This window comes from Mandrillus leucophaeus, unplaced genomic scaffold (genome assembly GCF_000951045.1).
Source record: "Mandrillus leucophaeus isolate KB7577 unplaced genomic scaffold, Mleu.le_1.0 Scaffold78, whole genome shotgun sequence".
Lineage (NCBI taxonomy): Eukaryota > Metazoa > Chordata > Mammalia > Primates > Cercopithecidae > Mandrillus > Mandrillus leucophaeus.
This window is the reverse complement of record NW_012108474.1, coordinates 2,369,775-2,395,680: the sequence shown is the minus strand read 5'-3', so window position 1 is coordinate 2,395,680 and position 25,906 is coordinate 2,369,775. Positions and strand designations below refer to the sequence as shown.

General features: G+C 61.2%; 2 protein-coding genes across 6 annotated transcripts in view; one reads left to right on the top strand and one right to left on the bottom strand.

The window, feature by feature from the left end:
• The window catches only part of PKD1 (polycystic kidney disease 1 (autosomal dominant)), a 35,710-nt gene extending 33,463 nt beyond the window's left edge, over positions 1-2,247 (top strand). Inside the window, exons 43-46 of the mRNA XM_011967038.1 lie at positions 1-81; positions 157-291; positions 370-675; positions 766-2,247. Of these exons, the coding sequence (XP_011822428.1) occupies positions 1-81; positions 157-291; positions 370-675; positions 766-1,233 (990 nt within the window). The 3' untranslated portion in view covers positions 1,234-2,247. The remainder of the gene's footprint in view (positions 82-156; positions 292-369; positions 676-765) is intronic.
• TSC2 (tuberous sclerosis 2) overlaps positions 2,244-25,906 on the bottom strand; it is a 40,416-nt gene continuing 16,753 nt past the window's right edge. For 2 of the 5 annotated variants that reach the window (XM_011966972.1, XM_011966974.1), the window contains 25 exons: positions 25,699-25,815; positions 20,043-20,165; positions 19,053-19,159; positions 18,736-18,886; positions 18,306-18,428; positions 17,694-17,828; positions 16,283-16,472; positions 15,094-15,187; positions 14,823-14,925; positions 14,400-14,494; positions 11,732-11,896; positions 11,484-11,636; positions 11,237-11,349; positions 10,528-10,740; positions 9,157-9,360; positions 7,094-7,215; positions 6,197-6,684; positions 5,890-5,965; positions 5,593-5,685; positions 4,550-4,736; positions 4,060-4,199; positions 3,014-3,092; positions 2,774-2,865; positions 2,589-2,687; positions 2,244-2,490 (listed from right to left, as the gene is read on the bottom strand). In XM_011966972.1, coding sequence (XP_011822362.1) covers positions 2,326-2,490; positions 2,589-2,687; positions 2,774-2,865; positions 3,014-3,092; positions 4,060-4,199; positions 4,550-4,736; positions 5,593-5,685; positions 5,890-5,965; positions 6,197-6,684; positions 7,094-7,215; positions 9,157-9,360; positions 10,528-10,740; positions 11,237-11,349; positions 11,484-11,636; positions 11,732-11,896; positions 14,400-14,494; positions 14,823-14,925; positions 15,094-15,187; positions 16,283-16,472; positions 17,694-17,828; positions 18,306-18,428; positions 18,736-18,886; positions 19,053-19,159; positions 20,043-20,165; positions 25,699-25,815 — 3,627 coding nt within the window. In that variant the 3' untranslated portion in view covers positions 2,244-2,325. Of the gene's footprint in view, positions 2,491-2,588; positions 2,688-2,773; positions 2,866-3,013; positions 3,093-4,059; positions 4,200-4,549; positions 4,737-5,592; positions 5,686-5,889; positions 5,966-6,196; positions 6,685-7,093; positions 7,216-8,454; positions 8,524-9,156; positions 9,361-10,527; positions 10,741-11,236; positions 11,350-11,483; positions 11,637-11,731; positions 11,897-13,224; positions 13,354-14,399; positions 14,495-14,822; positions 14,926-15,093; positions 15,188-16,282; positions 16,473-17,693; positions 17,829-18,305; positions 18,429-18,735; positions 18,887-19,052; positions 19,160-20,042; positions 20,166-25,698; positions 25,816-25,906 lie in introns of all 5 variants that reach the window. The other 3 variants (XM_011966970.1, XM_011966971.1, XM_011966973.1) reach the window with 3 other exon arrangements.

Here is a 25,906-nt window from a genome sequence, read left to right as displayed (position 1 = left end):
ACCAGCTTCGACCAGGTGGCGCAGCTGAGCTCTGCAGCCCGTGGCCTGGCGGCCTCGCTGCTTTTCTTGCTCTTGGTCAAGGTAAGGGCGGGGCCGGTGGGCGCGGGGCTGGGCGCAGACCCCAGGGCTGCAAGCTGACGGACCCCTTGTCCGCAGGCCGCTCAGCAGCTACGCTTCGTGCGCCAGTGGTCCGTCTTTGGAAAGACGTTATTCCGGGCTCTGCCTGAGCTCCTGGGGGCCACCTTGGGCCTGGTGGTGCTCGGGGTAGCCTACGCCCAGCTGGCCGTTCTGGTAGGTGACTGCGCGGCCAGGGAGAGCCCCTTAGCTCAGCTCAGCTGCACGCCCTCACTGATGCCGCCTTCCCCGCAGCTCGTGTCCTCCTGCGTGGACTCCCTCTGGAGTGTGGCCCAGGCCTTGCTGGTGCTGTGCTCTGGGACCGGGCTCTCTACCCTGTGTCCTGCCGAGTCCTGGCACCTGTCACCACTGCTGTGTGTGGGGCTCTGGGCGCTGCGGCTGTGGGGCGCCCTACGGCTGGGGGCTGTCATCCTCCGGTGGCGCTACCACGCCCTGCGTGGAGAGCTGTATCGGCCGGCCTGGGAGCCCCAGGACTATGAGATGGTGGAGCTGTTCCTGCGCAGGCTGCGCCTCTGGATGGGCCTCAGCAAGGTCAAGGAGGTGGGTACGGCCCAGTGGGGGGGAGAGGGACACGCCCTGGGCTCTGCCCAGGGTGCAGCCGGACTGACTGAGCCCCTGTGCCGCCCCCAGTTCCGCCACAAAGTCCGCTTTGAAGGGATGGAACCGCTGCCCTCTCGCTCCTCCAGGGGCTCCAAGGTATCCCCGGATGTGCCCCCACCCAGCGCTGGCTCCGATGCGTCGCACCCCTCCACCTCCTCCAGCCAGCTGGATGGGCTGAGCGTGAGCCTGGGCCGGCTGGGGACGAGGAGTGAGCCCGAGCCCTCCCGCCTCCAAGCCGTGTTTGAGGCCCTGCTCACCCAGTTTGACCGACTCAACCAGGCCACAGAGGACGTCTACCAGCTGGAGCAGCAGCTGCACAGCCTGCAAGGCCGCAGGAGCAGCCGGGCCCCCGCCGGACCTTCCCGTGGCCCATCCCCGGGCCTGCGGCCAGCACTGCCCAGCCGCCTGGCCCGGGCCAGTCGAGGTGTGGACCTGGCCACTGGCCCCAGCAGGACACCTCTGTGGGTCAAGAACAAGGTCCACCCCAGCAGCACTTAGGCCCGTTCCCTGGTGGGGATGGGCTGTGGAGTCAGAGTGGACACCGCTCAGTATTACCTTCTGCCACCCTCAAGGCCTCGGGCCAGGCAGAATGGCTGCACGCAGGTTCCCCAGAGAGCAGGCAGGGGTGTCTGTCTGCCTGTGGGCTTCAGCACTTTAAAGAGGCTGTGTGTCCAACCAGGACCCAGGGTCCCCTCCCCGGCTCCCTGGGGGAGGACACAGCAGTATTGGATGTTTTCTAGCCTCTGAGATGCTAATTTATTTGCCCGAGTCCTCAGGTACAGCGGGCTGTGCCCGGCCCCACCCCCTGGGCAGATGTCCCCCATCGCTAAGGCTGCTGGCTTCAGGGAGGGTTAGCCTGCGCCGCCGCCACCCTGCCCCTAAGTTATTACCTCTCCTGTTCCTACCGTACTCCCCGCATCGTCTCACTGTGTCTCGTGTCAGTAATTTATATGGTGTTAAAATGTATATATTTTTGTATGTCACTATTTTCACTAGGGCTGAGGGGCCTGGCAGCTGAAACTGGGCCCTGCGCCCAGAGCTGGCCTCCCCAACACCTTGGTAGGTGTGGCGGGGCTACGGCAGCCCGGCTGCTGCTTGGATGCGACCATGGCCCTGGGCCAGTGCTGGGGGCACAGCTGTCCCCCAGGCACTCTCATCACCCCAGAGGCTTTGTCATCCTTCTTGCCCTAGGCCAGGTAGTGAGAGAGCAGCGCCCAGGCCTGCTGGCATCGGGTCTGGGCAAGAAGCAGGACTAGGCATGTCAGAGGACCCCAGGGTGGTTAGAGAAAAAGACTCCTCCTGGTGGCTGGCTCCCAGGGTGGAGGAAGGTGAGCGTGTGCGTGTGTGCGCGTGTGTGCTGTGTGGCCCGGGCAGCCCCAGGGCCCTCGGGGTTGGCTGCGCCTGCTTTTGTGTACCACTTCTGCGGGCACGGCTGCTGCTAGAGCCTCAACCTCCCCCCACCCAACCCCCGCACCAAGCAGACAAAGTCAATAAAAGCGCTGTCTGACTGCAGCCTGTGCCTCTGTCTGTGCACCAGCGACAGGACTTTATTTCACTGACACAAAATACTGTCCAGGGAGGGCCCCAGCCTCACACGAACTCGGTGAAGTCCTCCACGGAGGAGATGAGGCGCTTCCGCTGGCCCATCTCGTAGCCAGGCGTGGGCTCGGCTGGAGTCTGTGCAGGCCCTTTGGTATGGGATGGGGGGTGCACCAGAGGCAGGCTGGGGTTGGAATAGGCGGCTTCCTCGCAGATCTGAAGGCAGAGGCAGCTTGGGCAGCAAGTCCAGGAGGCGTGGCACCCGCTCTGCCCACCCGCCTGCCCCGCAGCCTGGGCAGCCCCATCTTCCCTACCCGCTGGCGGAGTCTCTTGATGTGGCGGAGCCGGGCAATCCACTTGGAGGGGTAGATGTCGGTGGGGTTGGAGCGGCTGTGGTGCACCTGTGAGGCCATCTAGGGATGTAGGCAGGGGTGAGCTCACTCTCAGGTGGCACTTGGGCCTGTCCCACCAGCTCACGCCTGGACCTGCCCCCACTCACGTTTGCATGCAGGGCCATCTGACGGGCCACAAAAGGCAGGTTGCGGTCAGACACGATCTTGGCCACGCTGGTGTCCACAAGGCCCTCCATGTCTGGGGAGACTTGGTGGTCATGCCAGGCCCAGGGCCCTTGGCGCCACCCTGCCCAGTCCCACCCCAACCCTACCTTTCCTGCACTGCAGGGACACCGGCCCCACCTTTCCTGCACTGCCCAGCCCTGCCCAGCCCCACCCGGGCCCACCTTTCCTGCACTGCAGGGACACCAGGTTGCACTCATAGTCCAGCGGGGTGATGATCACGTGGACAAAGTTGAACTGGCCCTGCCCGGACAAGAGAAGAGGTCATCCCCGCACACACCGTGTGCTGAGGGCTGCTCTCAGCCACTGCCTGGCTGCACTGCTAGACGCTTGTCGGCTCCATGGGCAGCATCTGCCCCTGAACTGTCCCCTCCGGCAGCGGGGCTGTGTTTGGCCTCCCACAGGCCAAGCCCCCTCCACACCTGGGCCCAGCACCCACATTTGCTGCAGCCACAGCGGGGCACCTCTACTTGCTAGGGCCCCCAGCGTGTCTGCATACGTCCAAATCCGTCTGCCCAGCCATGAAGTGTGCCGTGTACCCCATCTCAGCACCACCACACCCTCCTCAGCCTCTGGGATGTCCCCCATTGATCATCTTGGCATCTGGCTGGGCCCGCCTTCGCTATGCTCCTACCCCTCCTGGACTCTGACTAGCAGCCCCAGGGTTTTGGTTCAGTGGCTGCCTCAGGGTCCTGGGGCCCTTGGAGTGAGGCCTCCAGCCCACCTGTCCTGCCTGGGCCATGCCAGCTCTCCCTGCCACACTGGGGCTCACCGGACAGAGCACCCAGGACATGCTCTGTGACACTGGCCGACCCAGCCCACCTCCAGAAGAGGCTGAAGCTGGTTGCTGCCTAGTGGTGCGTGGCGGTAACCAAGCGAGTGGCCTGACAACTGCCACTGGGGAGACTGGGGGCCCAAGGGCCGCGCCGGGCAGACAGGAAGCACCAACTATACTGTGCCCACCCAGCACACCCAGTCTGCACTTGCCAGTCACTCCTGACAAAACCCCAACAGCAGGGGCCACTGGCTCCACGGCACAGATGATGCAACTCAGGCTCAGGGCTTGAAGCTCATGCCCATGGGGCCCTGAGCACTGCGGCCTCTCCTCATGCTCCTCGTGACCAAAGCTCAGGGAGGACCCCCCACCAACCCAGGACACAGTAGCGCGCACCTGCCTGGGACCCAGCCCCACTGACAGCCCCTCACTCACCTTGATGGTGCCGAGCTTGAAGTCCTCGCCAGAGTCATTGTAGACGATGGACACGAAATCGTTGCCCAGGTGGCGCTTCTTGTCGCAACGATGCTTGTCCACGTCCTTGGTGGGCATCAGGGTGGCGATGTGGAAGACGGCTGCAGGTGAGCAGAGCCAGATGGGTTTGTGGGGCCAGTGCTGAGGCCCTTTGTGCCTTGCATCGGGGCACCTCCTGATTCCTCCAGGGGTTCTGGGGGCCTGCGGGGGCCACGTCCTCTGGTGCCTAGCCAGTGGCCCTCAGCCCTTCCCCAGGGGCAGGGCTTTGGGAAGCAAAGCCACCAGCCCCATCACTGCCTCCATGCCCATGCTGCTGAGCTCGGACCCAGCGTGGGGAGCTGGAGCGGGTGGGGATGCCGGGGCCATGCCCCGAAGCATGGGGCAACAGGACCAGATGGGAGCCGTGCCCCGAGGCGTGGGGCAGCAGGAGTGGGTGGGGGTCAGGCCACACCTTGCATGATGTCGTCGTGCCAGCAGTAGGTGAACTGGCCGTCCTCACCACACACGTCCAGGCCTCCCAGGTACACCTTGTCTGGCTGGCAGTCCTTGAGCTCGATGAGCCGGCCCAGGCCCGTCAGGAACTCCGTGTACCTGTAGGAGCCATGCTCGTTGGACAGGATGGCGAGCTCACTGTTGCTCTGTGGGGAGAGAGGAGAGGGAAGGTGGCATCACTCCCGGGCCGGGCCCCGCCCCGCAGAGAGTGGGGGTGCCCAGTGGGCTCTGCCGGGAGCCCCACTCTGATCCCTGAGGTAGACGGGACCATTCATTCCAGCAGCCACCCAGGCCAGACACCAGGTGTCATCCTTGACCCCCTCTCTTCCCTCAGCCCTGTGTATGCCTGGCCAGCAAAATCAGGGAGCTCCACCCTCAAAGCACAGCCAGGGCCCTGGCTCCTCAGCAGCCTGCCCCCAGGGGCCTACCGTGCTCCCACAGAGACCGTCACCACCCACCTCCACGAGCCACACAGCAGGAGGGACTCATTGAGACTCGGCTGAGTCAGCAGCAGCCCAGGCCCTGCTCTTTCCCTTGGGATGAAGGTGCAGCCTCTAGGGCACTGAGGCTGCCTACCCTGTCGGCTACTGTGCCCGCCCAGCACAGATGCTCCCACTGGGCAGGGTGCCCCTGGCCTCTGCACCTGCTGTTGCTGTGCGGGATGCCCCTACCCCTTATGCAGGCTCCCCCTGCCCTCTCCCTCACCACTCAGCTGTCAGCTCACTGACCAATAGCACCCTCCCCAGCCCCGCGACCAGTGCCACCCGCCCAGTCCTTCCGACTCCTTGGCGTGCCGGGTGCTCACACGCTGACCTGTCACTCGCGTCTGGGTCCCCAGCACTCAGAGCAGCATGTGGCATGGAGCTCAATGAGCACTTCATGCTCTAGGGTACCCAGGAGTGTTGAGCTCCGCGGAGCGTAGGGGGCCCAGACTCCCACCCCCTGCAGGCTTGAGGCCCAGCTGACCCTATCCAGGCACCTAGGTTGGCCCTGCAGCCTCACCTGGCCTTCTCCCACATACAGGACGGCGATCTTGTGGGTGTCGTATGATGGGATCTGGTCGAGAAGCTGCACCGACCGCTCAAAGGACTGTGACTGTGGCACACAGAGCCCTGTCTGAGCCCCAGATGCCTGTCCATGGGAAGCCATCCCACCCAGGCTGGTCACAGCAGGCTGCCACAGGGAGCCGAGGCTAGAGCCCCCTGTAAGCTTGAGCTCTGAGCAGCAGAGCTGGGCCCCCCACCACTCCCCAGAGCCACAAAGCTCCAGCAGACTGCAGGAGAGGGAGGCCACGCCTACCTCATTGGGCAGCAGGATTGGCTTGTTTGACTCGTCGCCAAAGAAAGGCGAATGGTAGAGCTGCAGGAACACGAAACTGCACAGGGAGGAGACAGTGGGCACCCAGGTGAAGGCCTGGCCAGGGCAGCCACAGCCCAGGGAGGAACACAGAACCTGGCCATCTCCCACTCCACCGCCTTCCCAGGGGCTCCAGCCAGTCCTAAAGCACAGGCGAGGACCCTCCCCAGCCTGCTCGGCCTGGGGCAACTGAGGCACCAGGTTCCTACAGGATGGTATCAGGAACCCCGCCCGGAAGCAAGAGGCCCACCTGGGGTTGATGCCTGGCACTTTCTCTGCATTGGAAGCTGTGGCTCTGCTCTTAAAGGCATCCCTTTCTACCCTCCTGCCCCTGCGTGATGGGGCCGAGTCGGAGATGGTGTAACCGCGGGGCCGGAGGCCACTGGGCGAGCGGGGGGAGCTGGAAGGCAAGGGACCCTCGGGCTGGCCCCGACTGTCTTCGCCCGAGGCTGGCCAGGCAGCACTTTCCCCGTCCAGGATCCCTGACTGTGAACGGGCCTTAACCTCAGGGCTCAGCCGGCCCACGTCGGCCTTGTCCCCAGGGTCCCCGAGGATGTCCTGCAGGGTCTGCAGCTCAGGAGAGGAGCTAGACTTGCTCAGGGGCTGTGAGGGCTGGAAGGAGAGCTCCACAGAGGGCCGGCCACCCTCCGAGGAGATGGCTCGTTCAATGGGGATTCCCCCGGCAACCAGCTCCTCTGCGTGGAATGACTTCTCCTCCTGGCTGGAGGTTGAGGACGACTAGAAAGGACCATCCCAAAGAGAACCCCATCAGGAGGCACCCTCAAGCCTACCTGGGGTTGCCCTGGAGGTGGTGAGAGGCCCTATCTGTCCTCTGTCCCAGGGCCACAGAGCAGCCCAAGCACCAGGCTACGGTCCCCACCCGTGAAGCAGCAGCACCACCAGCTGTGCCCCACACTGTGCGAGCCGAGGTATCAGCATCCCGAGACCACAGGCTGCCCAGCAGCCAGGGGCCGGCCCAGGTGGACGGCTGGGAAGTGCAGACTGTCTGTGCACAAACGATGTGGAAGAACATCTCGCCCAAGTTCACAGAGCCAGCTCCCCGGGTGCAGGCCCACCCACGCCGAGCCCTGCCTCCCACAAGGAGACCCCCCAGCTCAGGAGGGTCTAGGCTCTGAGCCACACTCACCCTGCTGTAGGCGTCTGTGCGCCTGTCCACGCCTAGCGCTGCCTCAAAGTCCTCCAATCCTGGGGGCTCCACTGGCACAGGAACCTCGCCAGGACTTCCCTCCTCCATGACCACGGCGGAGTCTGGGAGGACACAGACGGGGCTGCTGGATGTGGGGCTAGGCCAGGCCCTGGCGCTCACAGAAGGCTCTGAGAACCAGCCTTCTGACCAGAGGGACAGCAGCCCTGAGAGCCTCCCCAGGGCTCTGCTTACTGCTGCCATCCACCGAGCGGGCAGGGAAGACACTGGGAGGGCCTGGGTGTAACCCTGACACAGACATCTCCTGCATGAGCTCCTGGGGGATGGGCAGGCAACCGGCTCTGCCCACCGTAGTCCACCAGCAGCCACCCCTGTGCCTCCAGGTAGGCAGGGGCAAGACACTCTCCGCCCAAGACGGGCCTCAGCTCTAGAAGAGGGGGCACCTGAAACCAGCCCTCCATAACTGAGGAAGGAGGCAGAGACTCCGTGGCGTGGGGAAGACCCTATTTGCAAACAGACTTGGGAGCCCGCTCCCAAGAGCAGAGGCTCACCCTCCACCTCCAAGCCAGACCAACAGCTGGGGACACTAAGGAGAGGGGGTGTGAGGTCCCAAAGCAGTATTTCCTGTGCCAGCGTCAGGGCACAGGGAAAGGGAGTAGAAGCAGCAACAGAGGGGACCAACACAGCCCCCGGGAGCCCACACAGCCCTGCACACACACAGTCACACGCCCCAGGGCCCGTCCCACGCAGCCCTTCCGAACTTGCTCCTGTCCGCACGTGGAGACTTGGCAGGGGAGCACCATGCAGGTCACAGCACTCCCTGCCAGGGCCTGGGGGTAACAGGCAGAGGTCAGTCTGCAGGGCCCTTGGTCAACCTGGGACGCGAGGCACACGCAGCCCCATCTGTGGGTTCCAGAGGCCAGGGAGCCACCAGAGGCCAGGGGAGCCACCAGAGGCCGGGGAGCCACCAGACCAGGGCAAGGCCAGCTCGGCAGGGGCCCGGGGCGGGCTTCCCCCTAAAGAGCCGGCCCCCGTCAGCGTCTGCAGCTCAGTTGATGTCACCATGGAGACTTAGGCCACCCCCACCCCTCGGGACTGAAGCTGGGCGTGCTCGCACAGCGCAGAGACGGGGCTCAGCCACAAAAGGATCAAGTCAAGGGGATCCCGCTGGCTAAGCCAAGGCGTTCTGCACAGACGTCCTCATGCGAGTCGGGACCTGCTCCCCAGGGCAATGGAGGTCAGACGGACCATGGGGGCAGGCGGATGAGGCGATGAGCACAGCATCTATGAGGCAGAGTGGCGCTCTGCAGCGAACCGCTTCCCTTCGAGAGGCGCGCCAATACCTGCCCAGGAAACGCTCCTGTGCAGCTGTCCTTGGCAGCTGGACTGGTACAGGGAGGAGAAAGAGGCCACTGCAAGGGAAGCCCGTGCGCGGCCACGTCAGCAGGAGGAGGGGCTACACACAGGTCGAGCAGAGAGCACAGGCCCCGTGCCTGCAGAGGAGAGAGGGCAGGGCCAGCGGCCGGCAGGGGCGCGCACAGGGCCCAGAGCTGGAAGCTGCTCGGGCGGACCTGAGGAGGGCTGGGCCTCCCTCTTCCCGTGAGTAGACATCCTAGGCTGCTAAGTGCTATCTGCAGCCACAGAGAAGGGCCAGAGGGTCTGGCGAGAAGCACGGTGCCGAGTGGGGTGGGGGCCAAGAGTGTGCAGGCGGGCCTAGGTGTCCAAACCCAGGCCCAGGCAGGGAGGGAGGCTGCCGCGGAGCCTCCTGGAGCTTGCAGTGCTGGACTCCCCATGGAGGGTGCTGGGCAAAGGCTCCACAGGGCCCCTACTGCTTTTGACACTGCCAGCTCCAGTTTCCTGAGCAGGGCAGGCACCTCCCATAGGCCAGCCTTCTCCCAGACACCAGAGGATGATTGTGCTGAGGCAGGCCAGGGACCACTCCCAGCCGTGTAGGTGCCCTCAGCCGAGAGGAGCCATGTTGCCGTGACCAGGAGCACCAGGCCAGTGGGAGCAGAGCCCATGCTAAGGCCCGCCATGCCACTCACCTGTGTTGGAGCGAGGCAGAGGAGGGGGTTTGGCCGTGCTGGCCGCTGGCACCGACAGCGACTTGTACAGGGCTGTGTCCCGGTGCTCCTTGAAGCGCTCAGCTGCCATGAGGGCGTTGGACAGCTCCTGCAGGGGCATGTTGTTGATGTCCGAGGAGAAAGGGCTGAGCGGGTTCTCCAGGCTCATCAGCCAGCTGGTGTTCCCTGCAGAGACGGCAGCACCTTTGGCCTGAGGCCAGCGCCGCCCCATGCCCATCCCTGGCCCCCGGGAGGCCTCCTGGCTGGGCCCTGGTTTTGCCCTGATGCTCCCTCCCACGATCCTCAGGACCACAATGTCAGAGCCAGCGCTGGCGGCCACCACCCTGCCGCCCCAATCAGCTCCGGTCCCGAGGCCAGGCTCGGCCAAGACTGGGGAGGCACCTGTGAGCGGCAGCCTCCAGCCCACAGCCTCACAGTCCGGACCCAAGGCCTCCACGAGGGCCGGAACCCCACTCCTCGCACCCCTCAGCCACACCCAGGCGGCCCTGGGCTCTGGGCCTCTGCACAGGCCTCCCTCTGCCTCTGGGAAGAGGCTGAGCTGTGCCCCCCATGTTGGTGTGCTTTAATCCCAACCCCAGGAACTCAGAACAGGACTGTCTCTGGAGACTGGGTTTCAGAGGAAAGGTAATGAAGGCTAACAAGGCACCAGAGTGGACCCAAGCCACGGCTGGTTTCCTCCTAAGATTAACACGCAGACGTCCAGGAAAGAGCCTGTGAGGACACAGGGGAAAAGCCGCTGCAGGCCAAGCACTGAGGCCTCTGAGAAGCAGCTCCTGCCAAGCAGCACCTGGATCTCAGACTTCCAGCCTCCAGGCGCGGAGGGCGACTCTCTGCCATGGAAGCCACTTGGTTCACTACAGGCCCCGCCCCACCTCGGCCACCTGGATCGCCCCTCGCGCTCACCTCTGGAGACTTAAAAGTACCCCCAAATGGCCAGGACGGTGGCTCACGCCTGTAATCCCAGCACTGTGGGAGGCCGAGGCAGGCTGATCACGAGGTCAGGGGATCAAGACCATCCTGGCTAACACGGTGAAACCCCGTCTCTACTAGAAATACAAAAAAATTGGCCAGGCGTGGTGCGGGCGCCTGTAGTCCCAGCTACTCGGGAGGCTGAGGCAGGAGAATGGCGTGAACCCGGGAGGCGGAGCCTGCAGTGAGCCGAGATTGCGCCACTGCACTCCAGCCTGGACGACAGAGCGACACTCTGTCTCGGGGGGGGAAAAAAGTTACCCCCAAATACCCCAAGAGGGCCAAGTCTGCAATCGCCCGTGTGTCCACAACTCTGTGGGTGACTGGCAGAGGGACGGGGCCCAGGCCAGCCCCGCCCAGTACCTGTGGGCCTCCGGACCAGGATCTCCGCCCAGCCCTGGGTCAGCAGGGGCACGTAGGCGGCCAGGTTCGTCTTCTCCTGCACAGGAAGCCGGGTGCCGGCTGAGGCCTTCTCAGGCTTCGCGGCTGGTGCAGTCTGTGGTCCTGGAGAAGCGGCACTGCCCGGGAACTGGGAGGCCGGCACATCCAGGGCGCCAACTCGAAGACCATGGCCCCCTGAAGAGGAGGGCGGAGGACTGGTGAGCACCACCTACCTGATGCAAAACCACCAGCCTAAAGCTGAATGCTCCCCCGGGCCTGGCAGGCTGGTGCCACAGGGAGCCAGAGAGGGTGGCAGCTCTGCCCTCGAAGCACAGCCCACCACAGCACTGGCCTCAGTGGACCCAGGGCCACAGGGAGGGACCCAGAACCTGCCCTGCAGTCAGACCATGGCTCCCTGGAGCAGAGGAGGCTCCAGGACTGAGCCGGGCTAAAGACCCACAGGAAACACCAGCTCCCAGAACAGGCCCCTCTGCAGCAAGCGGGCCGCGCTCCAGCACTCCACGGCTGTGGGGTAAGCTGTGGGGGCCTCACCCCGAGTCAGGACGTGGGCCAGGCCTGAAGCCAGCCACCCCGGCCTCTGGGCTCAGGGGCCTTCCTGAACACGGGGACCAGCAGCAGCAACTGAGGGACCCCTGGTGCCTGTGTGGGAGCGGCTGGGGCCAAGGCTCACCTGACATAGAACGGACCCGGTCCCGGGCCCCACGGGACACCTGCTGCCCAGCCTGGGACTCCAGCTTGGCTGGCGCCTCCTTCGTCTGTCTCACATTCATGCCAGGGCTGGAGCTAAGAAGAGAATCCCATGCACAGGGTGGACTCAGTCCCCAGGTTGGCACGAGGGTGCCTCGTGGGCAGGGGCATGGGCTTGGGACAGCCAGTGTCGAGGCTGGCAGGCATGGAGAGAAGGAAGATGCAGTCACCTCGACTCCGGGCCGGACTGCAGCTCCCCCGAGTCCAGGCCTAGTAACGACCGGGTCCCGGTTCCCACACTCGTCGTCACAGTGACAAGCTTGTTCCCAACCAGCCAGGTTTTGGTCCTGCCACCCGCCAGGAGGAACTCGCCCACAGGAGACCTAGAAGACAGGGAGCGTGAAACCCAGCTCGCCCGTGGAGCTCCCGCGTGCCTCGGCTCCCGAAGGCCCGCCCAGCCCTGCAGTGCCGCCTGCACCTCTTGGGGACAGCTGTGAAGTTGGAGAAGACGTATCGGGCCATCATGTCCAGACAGGTTTCCGTGAGCTCCAGATGGAGGCTTTTCAGGCTATCGTCAGCCTGGGCCATGGAGTTCTCGTCTGCAGACCCCAGGCTGGCACTGGTGAGGGACGTCTGTATCCTGCTGGAGGGAGAGGCCGCAACCGGGGTCAGGGTGCCAGGCAGGGCGGGCCGAGCCGCCTATCACCAAGGGATCAAAGCTCAATGCATGCACGGCCGAGGAACTCGCTCGGAAAGAACTCAACAGGGTGTGGGCGGCCCAGCGAGCCTCGGCTGGAGAATCACGTGGACCACATCACCCCAGAGAACGGGGAGACGCCGGGTGGGGAAGACCAGGCCCATTGGTCAGAGCAGACTCAGGAGGCTAGAGAGACGGACATCCCCCTCACCAAAGCCCACGGGAGCACTAGGTTACGGCCTCATGGCGAAACAGTGTAGTCATGCAGAGAGGCGGAGGCCACGCAGATAGGCCCACGTTGCATTCTGCCCGCAGGCTGCCTCCGGCAAGCACACAGAGGTCTGGGATCCCCGCATGGCCTTTCACCCTCACTCCCAGGCAGGCAAGCGGCTGCCTGGGCTCCACACCCAGTGACCAGTCACACGTAAGTGACAGGGAAGAGGCTTCTGCGGGGTTCATTCTGATACAAATTTCATAGCCCCTAGGCAATATTTTGCTCATGATACAGAATGTGCTAGAAAACGGCTTTAAGCTTCACCGAGCACCCCTACCACCCCAACCCCTGGCCAAGTCCCGCACAGCAGAGGCCGGCCTGAGGCAAGGAGGTGGATGGACTCAGGGCTGTGGGACCCCTTGGGCTGCAACGGGCTTCCAGGAGGAGACAGATGTCCCCTCTGCCAGTGCCAGCAGCGGTGACCCCCAGGCAGGAGACAGCCGAGAGCCCGAGAGCCCATATTTGCACGCAGACACCGCAGGGAGAACTGACTGAAGCCGTGGCCTGGGGCCCAGGCCCACGCCCTGGAGGATCCTGGCCCCCACCCAGACCCTCCCAGGCTGGCCCCACCCCAGCACCCTCCCCAAATGCCCCTTATTCCCTTTCAGCTACAACAAAAAATAAACCCTGTTGAGAAGAGAGCCCAAGAAAAAACGTCCGTTCTAGAGAATACGAAAAGGCCAAAACCAGGAGTGGCGTCTCCCCCAACCAGCATTGCGGCCCTTGGGGACAGCCTGTGGAGGCCGCTGCCCGGCACGCCTGGCTCTCTCCGAGTGGCACCCCGAAGGGGCCTGGGAATGCGTGCAGCCAGCCCGTGCTCATACGGGGCCTGGGGACAGAATGCAACCCTTCCACCCCTCGTCACCAGCTCCCCCTGGGCTGGCCAGGGAGGACACGGGCAGACGACGAGGTCATGCAAGCAGCCCCATGCACTGCCACCCAGGTGCTCACGGGGCCAAGCTCCAGGGTCCGTGCCCCCCACCCAACACAGTCCCGCTACCTGCGGACCACATGTTCAGACACACTGATGCTGCGGCACCGGAAGGCCTCGGCTGCAGAGCTCTCCTTGAATTCTTTCACGGGTGGAGAGTTATTCAAGCCTTGTTTGGGGGGTCTGGCTATCCTCAGACTATCGGGTGAGGAAGGAGCCCCAACGCCCCAGAGAGCCCAGCTCCCGGGAGGGGAGAACAAGCCAGTGGAGGGGTGAGGAGGAAAGGTCCCAGGCCACAGGGTCAGGATGGAGAGATCCCGCGGGTGAGATGAGCAAAAGAGCCATGCCAAAGGGCAGTTAGCGGGGAAGAGACAGAAAACAAAAATGCATGATAATACATCTGGTAAACATGACTGACGAAAAGCAAGGCTTCACGCATGACACCAAAACAAACATCAGTGCAAATTAAACGTGTGGGGGCCACCCCCACGGCAGATTCCAGGCTGTGCTGGCCAGGCGATCCCACCACCCGCGGAAGGCAGACACCGCCCAGCTCTGACCGAGGAGGCACGGAGGCCTCAGTGGCCAGGCCCTGAAGGTCACTAGGAAAAGAAACCAAGACCCCAGAAAGGAGTCTCTGGCTGAAATGGCCGAGCTTGACCCCGAGCCCCCAGGGGCTCCAGAGAACAGCTTCCGAGCTGAGGTCACGCTGGAAAATGCCGTATTCCCATCTAGGGAAAGCCAAAAGAGCTTGGGCAGGAAGGTGGGGGACGGGAGGAGAAAGCCGTTCAAATGAAATGCAAACAAGAACACAGAGGCCAGCTCAGCTCTTTGCGATCTGGCAAGGCGGCAGTGATGGTGAAGCAGAGTCCCTGGCTGGCGGCAGGCTGGGGGCTGCAGAGGAGGGGGGAGCCCCAGACAAGGCCGGGCTCCTTCAAGGGGCTCAGGCGCCTACAGCTTGCACCCTATTCCCCAACTCCACAAGTAGGTGCGTGTGGCACAAGCGGCCAGGACCCAGGCCATGGTGCTACCGTGCTGCAGGCCACCATGGCCAACCTGGTGAGGGGCTGAGGGGTGTTAGCGGCCCTTGCAGGTCCTGCCCTGCCTCACATACTCCAGGACACCTTGGCCCCCAGCCGCAGGACCCATTTCCACTCACTGACCTGGAGGCACCGTCAGCCAGGCCACGGCCCCACGTCCTTCCCCGCCCACACTGATGCCAGGCACACCCCTGCAGGCCGTACCTCTTGGGCCTCTCGTTGAGACTAGTACTCCGGGCCCTGAAGCTGTCCTTCTCGGGGGTGTCATCAAAAGACAAGAGGACATTGGACCGCAGGCCCTGGCAGAGTGAGCAGGCCCGGACAGTGAGGGGCGGCAATGCGGGGTGGAGGCCCGGCCCTCAACAGGCCTGCTGGGTGCCCCCTGGCCGGGGACAAGCTGCTCGCTGAGGGCAAGGCAGCAGCACCAGCTCCCACCCCTCCATGCCCACCATGCATCAAACCCCTTCAGGCTGCCCAGCAGAGCCCCCAGCACCATAGGCACAGCCCCAAACACCCTCCCACTGCCCTCTGCCTGCCCGTCATCACTCTGCCCTAGCCATGGACAGCCAAGGGCAAAGCAAGCCCTGGCCTGTCAAGGGACACAGCCTTCGCCGGCCCTGGGCCTACCTTAGTGATGAAAGGGACAAAATCCTTCCGGAAGGGCAGGCGGCACCTGATAAACCACATGGCTATGACGTGATGGGCCAGACACACGATGTACTGATTAAACCTGAGATGAGAAGGGGGCTGGCACTCCATCCTGGCACCAGGGAAACGTCCCCAGGGCATGAAGTGCAAAAAGCAGAGGCGCTCAGGCCTTGGGCACCAAGGCTGCCAGGGCTTTCTGCTGCAAGGCCTGGCCAGGGCTGGAGGCACAGGACCTGGGGCGGCCACTCACTTGGAGGGGTTGGTGTACGGCAGCGAGATGGCGAACACACTGGCATACTGCTCCGCGGCGAAGTTCCTGTAGAGCTGCGGCAGCCTGGCCAGAGCTGCAGTAACAAAGACAGTGGTCAGGGGAGCCGGGGTCCCATGCAGGGCCTCAAAAGGCCAACAGGCTGCTCTGCCCACGACAGCAACGGGGTGCTGCAGAGGAGGGAAGGCCACAGTCACACGGACGGGGCTTTCCCAACCCTGGCCTCAGCTGTCCGTCCCATGGCCAGCCAACTACGGCTCCCAGGCCAATTCCAGCTGTGGCCTGCCATTTGTGTGACCTGTGAGGAAAGCCTTCCACACTTTTTTTTTTTTTTTTGAGACGGAATCTTGCTCTGTCGCCCAGGCTGGAGTGCAGGGGCGTGATCTCCGCTCACTGCAAGCTCCGCCTCCCGGGTTCGTGAGATTCTCCTGCCTCAGCCTCCCGAGTAGCTGGAACTAAAGGCACCCGCCACCATGCCCAGCTAATTTTTGTATTTTTAGTACAGACGGGCTTTTGCCAGGTTGGCCAGGCTGGTCTCGATTTCCTGACCTCAGGTGATCCACCCACCTCAGCCTCCCAAAGTGCTAGGATTACAGGCATGAGCCATCACGCCCGGCCAGGCTTCTATGCTTCTAAAGGATTATAAACAACACAGAAAGACTGACAGGACCCGTATGTGGCCCACAAAGTACACACAATCTCCTCTCCAGCCTCTACACGAAGTGCTGGCCCAGCAGTGCCCTTCTGCCATCTAAACATTGAGGACCCGCCCAGACACACACTAGGCAGTTGAGCGGAAGAGGCAGGCACCTGAGCTCCTGAAGTCAGTCTGGGGGAAGCGAACAAAGCCCCCATGAAGCAATGTGTGCTCTGATGGACAGAGAGGAGGCCCAGAACCAGGGCAGGGCCAAGGCTCAGGGAGAAGAGGCTTCTTCAAGGAGGGGCGTTCACATGGACACTAGAGGGGTGAGAGGAGCCGCCCCTCAAGGCCAGGAGGGAGAGCACTCACAGCAGCCAGGCAGAGACACCCAGGCCCTGAGGCAACAGCAGGTGAGACACTCAGGTTCCCCAAGGAGTCCTGAGAGGGCATCAGAGAAGCCCGCACAGGGTATTCCACACAGGGCACAGCCCGAACCTCAGGGGTGCATGTGCAGGCAGGGCGGGGACTCACTGGACAGGAACTCCAGCAGCGGGACGGCCATGCTGGCTGTGGCCGAGATGTGTGTGAGCTTCACCACCAGGACGGGCAGCGCCTTGATCATGATGTCAGGCATCTCCACGCTGCAGGTGGACAAGGCTACGACGCACTGGCTGGCACAGCGGTGGATGAGGCCCTGCTCCAGGCAGTAGACCATCTCGCGCTGCAGGAGACAGGGCGTCTCAAGCCCCACCCGCCCGCAGCAGAAGCAGCCTCGCCTCCGTCTCACCAACCTCCAGCGCTCCACCGGGAGAAGGGCCAAGGCTTAGGAAGTCCCTGAATGCCTATGGGGCAGAGCCACCGGCGCTGAGCTACTCGAGCAGACTCTGCACAGCAGACTGCTCCGGTCAGTGGAATTCCGACACCATCCCACAGGCCAACAGAACCCAGACACACTGGGATCTCATTGCCCGCTCCTGGGGTCCTAACAGGCTGGCTCTGTTGCAAGGGGCTGCGCTGTCTGAAGTGGCGAGGCCGCCAGATCCCACACCAACCCTGGGCAGTGTCTTCCATGAGGACAGCAGCAGATGAGCGGCACTCAGGCAGAGCCTGGGGCCAGACGGCCTGCCAGGCAGTGTCCCGGGAACAGCTTCCGTTTCCCAAAGCCGGCCTCAGCCCTCGGATACACTGTGGGCCAGTAAGGCCTCAGAACCTGCAGCCCAGCAAGGCTGGCTATGCTTTGGGGCAAGACCTGTGAGGACCTGGGGAGCCTCTCAGAGGGGCTGAAGTGGCCCAGTATGGTGGGGCTGAGCCTGAGGGGTGGGAACTCGACATCACCTCCCCACAGGGCCTCCGTCAGGAGCTGAGGCCTGGGGCACAGATGGGCCGAGTCTCAGCTCCTGGCAGGCATGGCCCTGAGTGGGAGCCAGAATCTCTAGGATACCAGCTCCTCATCCCGGAGGACCACGTCAAAGAGAGGTGTGGAGGAATGCGACTGGGACGGGGGACCTGAGGCAGATCGCGGGTGAAGGCACAGTGCCTCTGTGAGTTTCCAGCACCTGATGGTGGGTGTGGAGAGAGGCAGAAGCCAAGGCCTCTGGCCTGCCCGCCCTGCGCCTCAGAACCAGCCCCGCTCCACCCAACGGCATGGCCACCTGCCCCATGGGACAGCAGGGACAGGCCAGGCAGCACTCCGCACGGAGCGGAGACACTGCCGGGGTGGACGGGGACACCGGAGGGCTCCCAGGCCTGAGAGAGCTAGAAGCACCGGGGGAATCGGATGCCCTCACGCTGGGCACCTGGCAGCCACCCGGGGAAGCAGAGCCAGCTCACTCACCCCTGGCCTGGCAGAAACCCATTTATGAGAACAATGTGGGGCCTACCTGGGCCAAGCCCTGGAATCCCAGGCCCCACCAAGCTGGCCTGTCCTGCTCTGACCTCCTACCTGTTTGGTTTTGTCCAGGTAGTTATGGTAAGAGATTAATGCTGTCAGCACTGGAACCACAGCCAGGTGCAGGTCAGTTCTGGAGAAGCCTTCCGGGGCGCCTCGGAGCCGCTCCAGTGTCTTTGGGCCTGAAAGCTGATGATCAAATCCAGCCATGAAACCCCTCCCCAGCAGCCAGGTCATGGGGTAGCCAGAGGGGCCGGGGAGGCCCTGGGAACGCAGGCCCAGGAAAGGGGGCCAAGGGGTTGGGGAGCCTTCCTGCCTCCCTCCTAGGAAGGGTCTCCCTTTCAGAGTGGTGGGAGTGTCTGCCAAGGAACACACCAGGAATGCGATGTGAACAGCATGGGAGCCCCGCTTAGGAAAAGGACAAGAGACATCCACACTCAGTGACACGCCCTTGGCTAGGGACCTGACGTCGGTCCCAAGAGCTGCGAGTGGGGTCAGGGGTCCCTCCACCCTGCCGAAGGCACAGTCTGCTTGAGAGTGCAGCTCAGTCTGAGGGAAATGGAGCCCCAGCCCGGAGGGTCTCACTTGCTCTGCCTAGAGGCTCACAGTCTTTTGGGGAAGAATCCCACCGCGTCCCCCACCCCAACCCCAGGCCGGCCACGCTACCATGGAGCAGAGAGCAGAGCACAGCTGGTCCACACTGCAAGGGGAGGTAAAGATGAGTACTTTGTAGCGCAGGGACTCCGGCAGCCTGCCCAGAACCAGCTTCAGCACCTTCCAGTCAGACTCCTGCAAGGAGAGGAGGCGTCAGGACAGGGCCTCGGAGACAGAGGTGGAAGCCTGGCATCTGCGGCTCTGCTTGTGGCTGGACAGCAGCAAGGGCCCTGGAGCCCCATTCTCAGCCAGGGGGAGCCTGCCCAGCACAGGCCTGTGTCCCTGCAGCTGCTCAGCGAAGGGGGAAGGCTCAGCTCTGAGGGACGGTTGCCCTCCACGGGCCAGGCAGGGAGGGAGGCCTAGCAGGCAGGTAGCAGCTCCCCGTCCTCCTGGCCCAACGTGGGACGGATAGTCCTTGCCTGGCCCCACTCACCCCACTCACCTGCTTCAAGCACTGCAGCAGGACGCGGAAGAGCAGGGAGTAGGGCAGGGAGCCCAGCCGCACAGCCGGGCCTGCAGGCGCCGGACCAGGTGGCCCTGTGGGAGGAGAAAGGGGGCCGCTGGCCTTCTTCTCAGAGCCTCTCTCTGGCTCCCTGCAGAAGCAAGAGAAGCAGCTGAGGCCAAGTCCCCACAGAAGGAACAGAGCAGACTTGGTTCCTCCCAACCCTGGGACGTCCCTCAGACACGCGACCAGCTGCCACCATGGCCCCAGCGCCTGACGCCCTGAGCCTCATGGGCCGTGGGGAAGGTCCCGCGTACATGTAGTCGCAGACGCAGTAGGGGCTGAACCGCACGACCCCATCCTTGTTGGGCAGGCCGAGGCGGTGCAGGGAGTCGGCCCGCAGCAGCAACAGGAAGTCAAAGGCCTGTCAGGGAGAGGACAGGGAAATCCAGAGCCAGGCTCATGCAGGCCCAGGAGAGGCGGCGCCCCACCTGCTCGGACCCACGTCCCGAACCACACAGCACTCAGAAAAGGCACACCTGCTGATGTGCACACACCCACATCCCAACACAGACACAGGCTCTGTCCTGGTGACACTGGAGGCCCAGCACCCACAGCCTCTTCCCTCCCTGCTTGCCTCAGAGCTCACAGAGCCTGATGTCCCCACCACCACAGCTGGGCCCGCCTGGGATGGAGGGGATGGGCGCCTTGCTCCTCTGGCAGCACCACACGCCCTCAACTGCCAGAAAGCGGAGCTCAGCTTCCAGCCCTGCCACTTCTTCCACTCACAGGCTGAACAGGACTCTGAGGTCACAGGGGTGGCCCCAGAGAGCACCTGCTGTAGGAGGGAGGGCTCCCATCCCAGTCACCTCTGCTCAGCCTGGTGCCAACATCCATAGGACAAACTCAGCGCAGTTCCTCCAGCCCTGCTCTGCCCAGCCCTGCCCTCACAGCCCTGCCCCGTGCTGCCCCCCTGCCCAGCCCTCTGCTGCACGTCCTTCACAGATTGTGCAGCATCAGGAGCGTCAGGGCCATGCACTGCCCCGGAAGTCGCCGTGCTTCCTTTTCTCTGCCCCAACCTATGCCACCGTGCGGCTTAGAGTGATAAGCCACAGATGCGTGGACTGCAGGCAGAGGGAAGGACACCAGGGCTGGGGAGGCTGCGGCCACAGTGGGTGCAGAGGAGGGACGGTCAGCTGAGGCCCCATCCTGGGGCTGTCTCTGCAGCTTCCATGAACTGCAACTGCCGAGATGGGGACACCTGGCTGGGCCCCCAGGAACTGGCTGCCCACCGCAGGCCACCGTACCTGCAGCCGGATGCTGCTGGCGATTGGCAGGGTGTAGCTGTGCTTATAGTGGAGCTGAATGTGGCTGACCAGCATCTCATAAACGCGCGTGGCATGGCTCGCAGGCAGGGTGTACAGCTTAGTCTGCAGAGAGAGGACGCAGCTCACCACGGCGCAGGGGCTGAAAACGCAGCCTAAGACAGCGCCTTGTCCGGGGGCGGGGCCAGGACGGCCTGTCTAGAGCGCGCACTTGAAAACACATGACCCCCAAACCCAGGACCACCAGGGCTCGCTCTCCACAGCCGCAAAAAGTAAAACCCAACCTCGTGCCCGTCTCATCAGGGCAACGATCAACAGCTGAGGAAGCGTCCATCCATGGAGAAGCTCCAGCTGCACGTCAGAGGGGGCAGAATAGGGCGGGGAGTGTGCGCTGCAGGGGCGATCCCAGGTGTAGGCAGCCCCTCCCGAAAGGCCAAGGGAACCTCCCTGACAGGTGAGGCAAGGTGTGAGAGCACCTGGTGCCTCCAGCAACCTTGGGGCCGGGGCCAGCAGGAGTCAGGGGAAATCCAGCCTACTCGGGAGGTGAGTGGTAACATTTACAAAACTTACTCTGTTATTCTTTTAAAGAAATGATTAACACCTTTAAATGATTAAAGAATCATTCAAAGAAGCGACTGAGGCCAGGTGTGATGGCTCACGCCTGTAATCCCAGCACTTTGGGAGGCTGAGGTGGGCGGACCAAGAGGTCAGGAGTTCAAGACCAGCCTGACCAACATGGAGAAACCCCAACTCTACTAAAAATACAAAATTAGGCCAGACGCAGTGGCTCACGCCTGGAATCCCAGCACTTTGGGAGGCTGAGGTGGGCGGATCACGAGGTCAGGAGTTTAAGACCAGCCTGACCAACATGGAGAAACCCCAACTCTACTAAAAATACAAAATTAGGCCGGGCGCGGTGGCTCACGCCTGGAATCCCAACACTTTGGGAGGCTGAGGTGGGCGGATCACGAGGTCAGGAGATCGAGACCATCCTGGCTAACACGCTGAAACCCCATCACTACTAAAAACAAAAAAATCAGCCAGGCGTGGTGGCCGGTGCCTGTAATCCTAGCTACTTGGGAGGCTGAGGCAGGAGAATGGCATGAACACGGGAGGCGGAGCTTGCAGTAAGCCGAGATCGCATCACTGCACTCCAGCCTAGACGACAGAGCAAGACTCTGTCTCAAAAAAAAAAAAAAAATTAGCCAGGCATGGTGGTGCATGCCTGTAATCCTAGCTACTTGGGAGGCTGAGGCAGGAGAACTGCTTGAACCCGGGAGACAGAGGTTGTAGTGAACCAAGATCGTGCCACTGCACTCCAGCCTGGGCGACAGAGTGAGGCTCCATCAAAAAAAAAAAAAAAAAAAAGATGATTAAATGATTAACAGTTTCTCCTTATCTCAAAATATTACAACATAAAAGCAATCTCCCTGCCTTGGAGAAAAAAGAGGTGGAGGTGGGGGTTCACACAGTGCCTGGCACCCCCCACTTCAGGAAGGCCACACGGGACCAACAGCAGGTGCTGCCCTGCTGGGCCCACTGGGCAGGCAGGAAAAGGGGAATCAAACTCGTCACCGTGTCCATTCTGCAAACTCTGACCCTTGAACAGCATGAGGCTGGCCTCAGTGATCACTTATATGCCAATTTTCTTCCACCTCTCCCATCCAAGAGAGCAAGACCATGCATCTCCTCCCCTTCCTCCTCAGCCCCTCCACATGAGGATGACAAGAATGAAGACCGTGGTGATGAGCCACTTCCACGTAAGGAACAGGAAATGTATTTTCCTTATGATTTTTTTCTTTTTTTGAGACACAGTCTTGCTCTGTCGCCCACGCTGGAGTGCAGTGGTGTGATCTCAGCTCACTGCAACCTCCACCTCCCGGGTTCAAGCGATTCCCCCGCCTCAGCCTCCCAAGTAGCTGGGATTACAGGTGCGTGCCACCACGTCCAGCTAATTTTTGTATTTTTAGTAGAGACAGGGTTTCACCATGTTGGTCAGGCTGGTCTCGAACTCCTGACCTCGTGATCTGCCTGCCTTGGCTTCCCAAAGTGCTGGGATTACAGGCATGAGCCACAACGCCCAGCATCTTAATAGCATTTGCTTTTCTCTAGCTTACTTCACTGTAAAAACACAGAATATAACACATAAAACATACAAACTGCAAGTTAATCAACTGTTATTGGCAAGGCTTCTAGTCAACAGGGGGCTGTTGGTAAAGTTTCTGGGGAGTCAAAAGTTAGATGGGGATTTTCACCTGCACAGGGGCCAGCACCCCCAGCTCCATACTGTTCAACAGTCAACTGTGTTACTTTTCAATAACAAAAGAAATGAAAACAGGCCAGGTATGATGGCTCACGCCTATAATCCCAACACTTTGGGAGTCTGGGTTGGGTGGATCACCTGAGGTCAGGAGTTCGAGACCAGCCTGGCCAACATGGTGAAACCCCGTCTCTACTAAAAATACAAAAATTAGCCGGGTGTGGTGGCAGGTGCCTGTAGTCCCAGCTACTTGGGAGGCCCAGGCAGGAGAATCACTTAAATCCCGGAGGCAGAGGTTGCAGTGAGGTGAGATCGTGCCACTGCACTCCAGTGACATAGTGGTGAAACTGTCTCAAAAAAATAAAGAAATGAAAACAGCCAAAACCAGGACTTTGCCTCAACTAAGAAATATCTCAGTTCTACGGCCCAGACCCTCAGGCCTCCAGGGCTGGAGTTCCAAGTAAGGGCAACAGAACCTTTTTCCTTCCCTCTGCAGAAACAGGAAGGTTCTCAGTTCTTCCAGGCCATAGGCCCCCACAGCCCAGCACACCCCTTCCCAACCAGTCAGTAAAGAGCATGGTGCTCGTGTGGATGAGACACCAAGGAGGTGATGCCTGTTTTTGTTTTGTTTTGTTTTGAGATGTTGTTTCATTCTTGTTGTCCAGGCTGGAGTGCAATGGCATCATCTGGGCTCACCGCAACCTCTGCCTCATGGGTTCAAGTGATTCTCCTGCCTCAGCTTCCCGAGTAGCTGGGATTACAGGCATGTGTCACCATGCCTGGCTAATTTTGTACTTTTAGTAGAGATGGGGTTTCTCCATGCTGGTCAGGCTGGTTTTGAACTCCCAAACTCAGGTGATCCACCCACCTCAGCCTCCCAAAGTGCTGGGATTATGGGCATGAGCCACCGCACCCGGCAGATGCCTGGTGTTTTTTTTTTTTGTTTTTTTCTGAGACGGAGTCTCGCTCTGTTGCCCAGGCTGGAGTATAGTGGCCGGATCTCAGCTCACTGCAAGCTCTGCCTCCCAGGTTCACGCCATTCTCCTGCCTCAGCCTCCGGAGTAGCTGGGACTACAGGCGCCCGCCACCACGCCCAGCTAATTTTTTGTATTTTTAGTACAGACGGGGTTTCACCGTGTTAGCCAGGATGGTCTCAATCTCCTGACCTCGTGATCCGCCCGCCAAGGCCTCCCAAAGTGCTGGGATTACAGGTGTGAGCCACCGCGCCCAGCCAAATGCCTGGTTTTTAATCAAACACCACGGCCAGGCATGGTGGCTCACGCCTGAAATCCCAGCACTTTGGGAGGCTATGGTGGGAGAATTGCTTGAGGCCAGGAGGTTGATGCCAGCCTGGGCAACACAGCAAGACCCCATCTCTACCAAAAATGAAAACATTAGCCAGGTGTGTGACGTGTGCCTATGGTCGCAGCTACTTGGGAGGCTGAGGTAGGATGATCACTTCAGCACGGGAGTTCGAAGCTACAGTGACCTATGATCACAGCACTGCACCCCAGCCTGGGTGACAGAGTGAGATCTTGTCTCAAAATATTAATAATAAAAAATTAATCACCACTTTAAACTTCCATGGCAACAAATAAAACACCATGACAAATAAACATGATAGGAAATGGTTCTGCCATCCAACATCTTATGGATGAGCTTTCGAGCAAACTGATTCACACGTTGTATTTTACACGATACTGACACTGATAATTACCCCTAAGTGATGCTGTGAGGCTTTGAAAACTAGAGGCAGGCTGGGCGCGGGGGCTCACGCCTGTAATTCCAGCACTATGGGAGGCCGAGGCAGGCGGATCACCTGAGGTCAGGAGTTTGAGACCAGCCTGGCCAACATGGTGAAACTCAGTCTCTACTAATAATACAAACAACTGGCCGGGCGCGGTGGCTCAAGCCTGTAATCCCAGCACTTTGGGAGGCCGAGATGGGCGGATCACGAGGTCAGGAGATCGAGACCATCCTGGCTAACACAGTGAAACCCCGTCTCTACTAAAAAAAATACAAAAAACTAGCCGGGCGAGGTGACGGGCGCCTGTAGTCCCAGCTACTCGGGAGGCTGAGGCAGGAGAATGGCGTAAACCCGGGAGGCGGAGCTTCCAGTGAGCTGAGATCCGGCCACTGTACTCCAGCCCGGGTGACAGAGCGAGACTCCGTCTCAAAAAAAAAAAAAAAAAAAAAAAAAAAAAACAAACAACTGGCTGAGTGTGTTGGCGGGCGCCGGTAGTCCCAGATACTCGGGAGGCTGAGGCAGGAGAATTGCCTGAACCCAGGAGGCGAAGGATGCAGTGAGCCAAGACCACGCCACTGCACTCCAGCCTGGGCGACAGATAAATCAGAACCCTTACATGCTGCTCGAGTGGATGGAAAATGGCACAGCACCAGTGGAAAACAGCCCCGTATCACCTAGAAACATCACATGCAGACTAAACCTAGGGCCCAACAATCCGCTCCCAGGTGCTGACCCAGGCGAAGTGAAAATGCAGGCGGAGCCCTCACAAGAGACGGTTCACAGCAGCACCAACACCGCAGCTGCCAGGCGGACACAAGCCAAATGTCCACCAATGGAGAAGCAAATAGACAAAATGTGCTCCCTCCAGATGATGGACTGCTACTCTGCCATGAAAAGGAAGGAAGCACCGACGGCTGCCACAACCTAGATGGGCCTGGACGCATGGCGCTGGGTGGAACAATCCAGTCACAAGACAGGAAATTGTTCTACCATCCAACTTCTTGTGGATGAACTGTGTGTGACTCCACTTCCATGAAACGTTCAGAGTAGGCAAATCCACAGAGACAGGAAACAGCTTGGTGGTACCTGGGGGTAAGGGAGCAGCGGGGGATGGGAGCGTGTACTACCCACATGCTCAGGAGGTGCTCAAGCTGACTGTGGGGATGGCTGCAGAGTTCTGTGAATTTACTGAAAACCACTGAATTGTTCACTGTAAACGGGTAAATTGCATGATATGTGAATCAAATCTCAACAAAACAGCTGCAAATACTAAACAGACTGCAGGGCGGGAATGGAGGGCCACCCTTACTTCCCAGGTGCTGTGCTGGGTGCCCAGGATGGCACATGGTCCCGGCCCTGACTCAGGAGCACAGAGACAGGCTCTGCTCAGTGCGTAGAACAGGGCCTCTTGCATCCCAGCTGTGACCAGGAGAGGCAAGCAACAGAATCTCCTTCCATCCCTCCACAAGAGCAGGAAGCTTCCGCTGCCTGCCGGGACCACTGCACCCTCAGCAAACCCAGGCAGGGCACGGCTCCCACTGGGGAAGACTCCAACACAACGCAGATGTAGCTGGTGCACAACAGCTAGCCATGTGCACCCAGGGCGCAGAGGCCTCCTGCAGAACACCCACCTGAAGGATGACCAGAAGCCCCAGGACAGCTGTCTTCACATCCTCCAAGGAGGCCGAGTACGCGGCCACATCCCTTTCTTCCAACTCCGGGGGTGGGGAGAGGGAGCGGGCCATCACCTTTAAAGAGAAGGCCAGGACTTACATGCAGGCTCACAGATCTCTGCGGCAACAGCCGTCAGAACACTTTCTTTTTTTTTTTTTTTTTTTT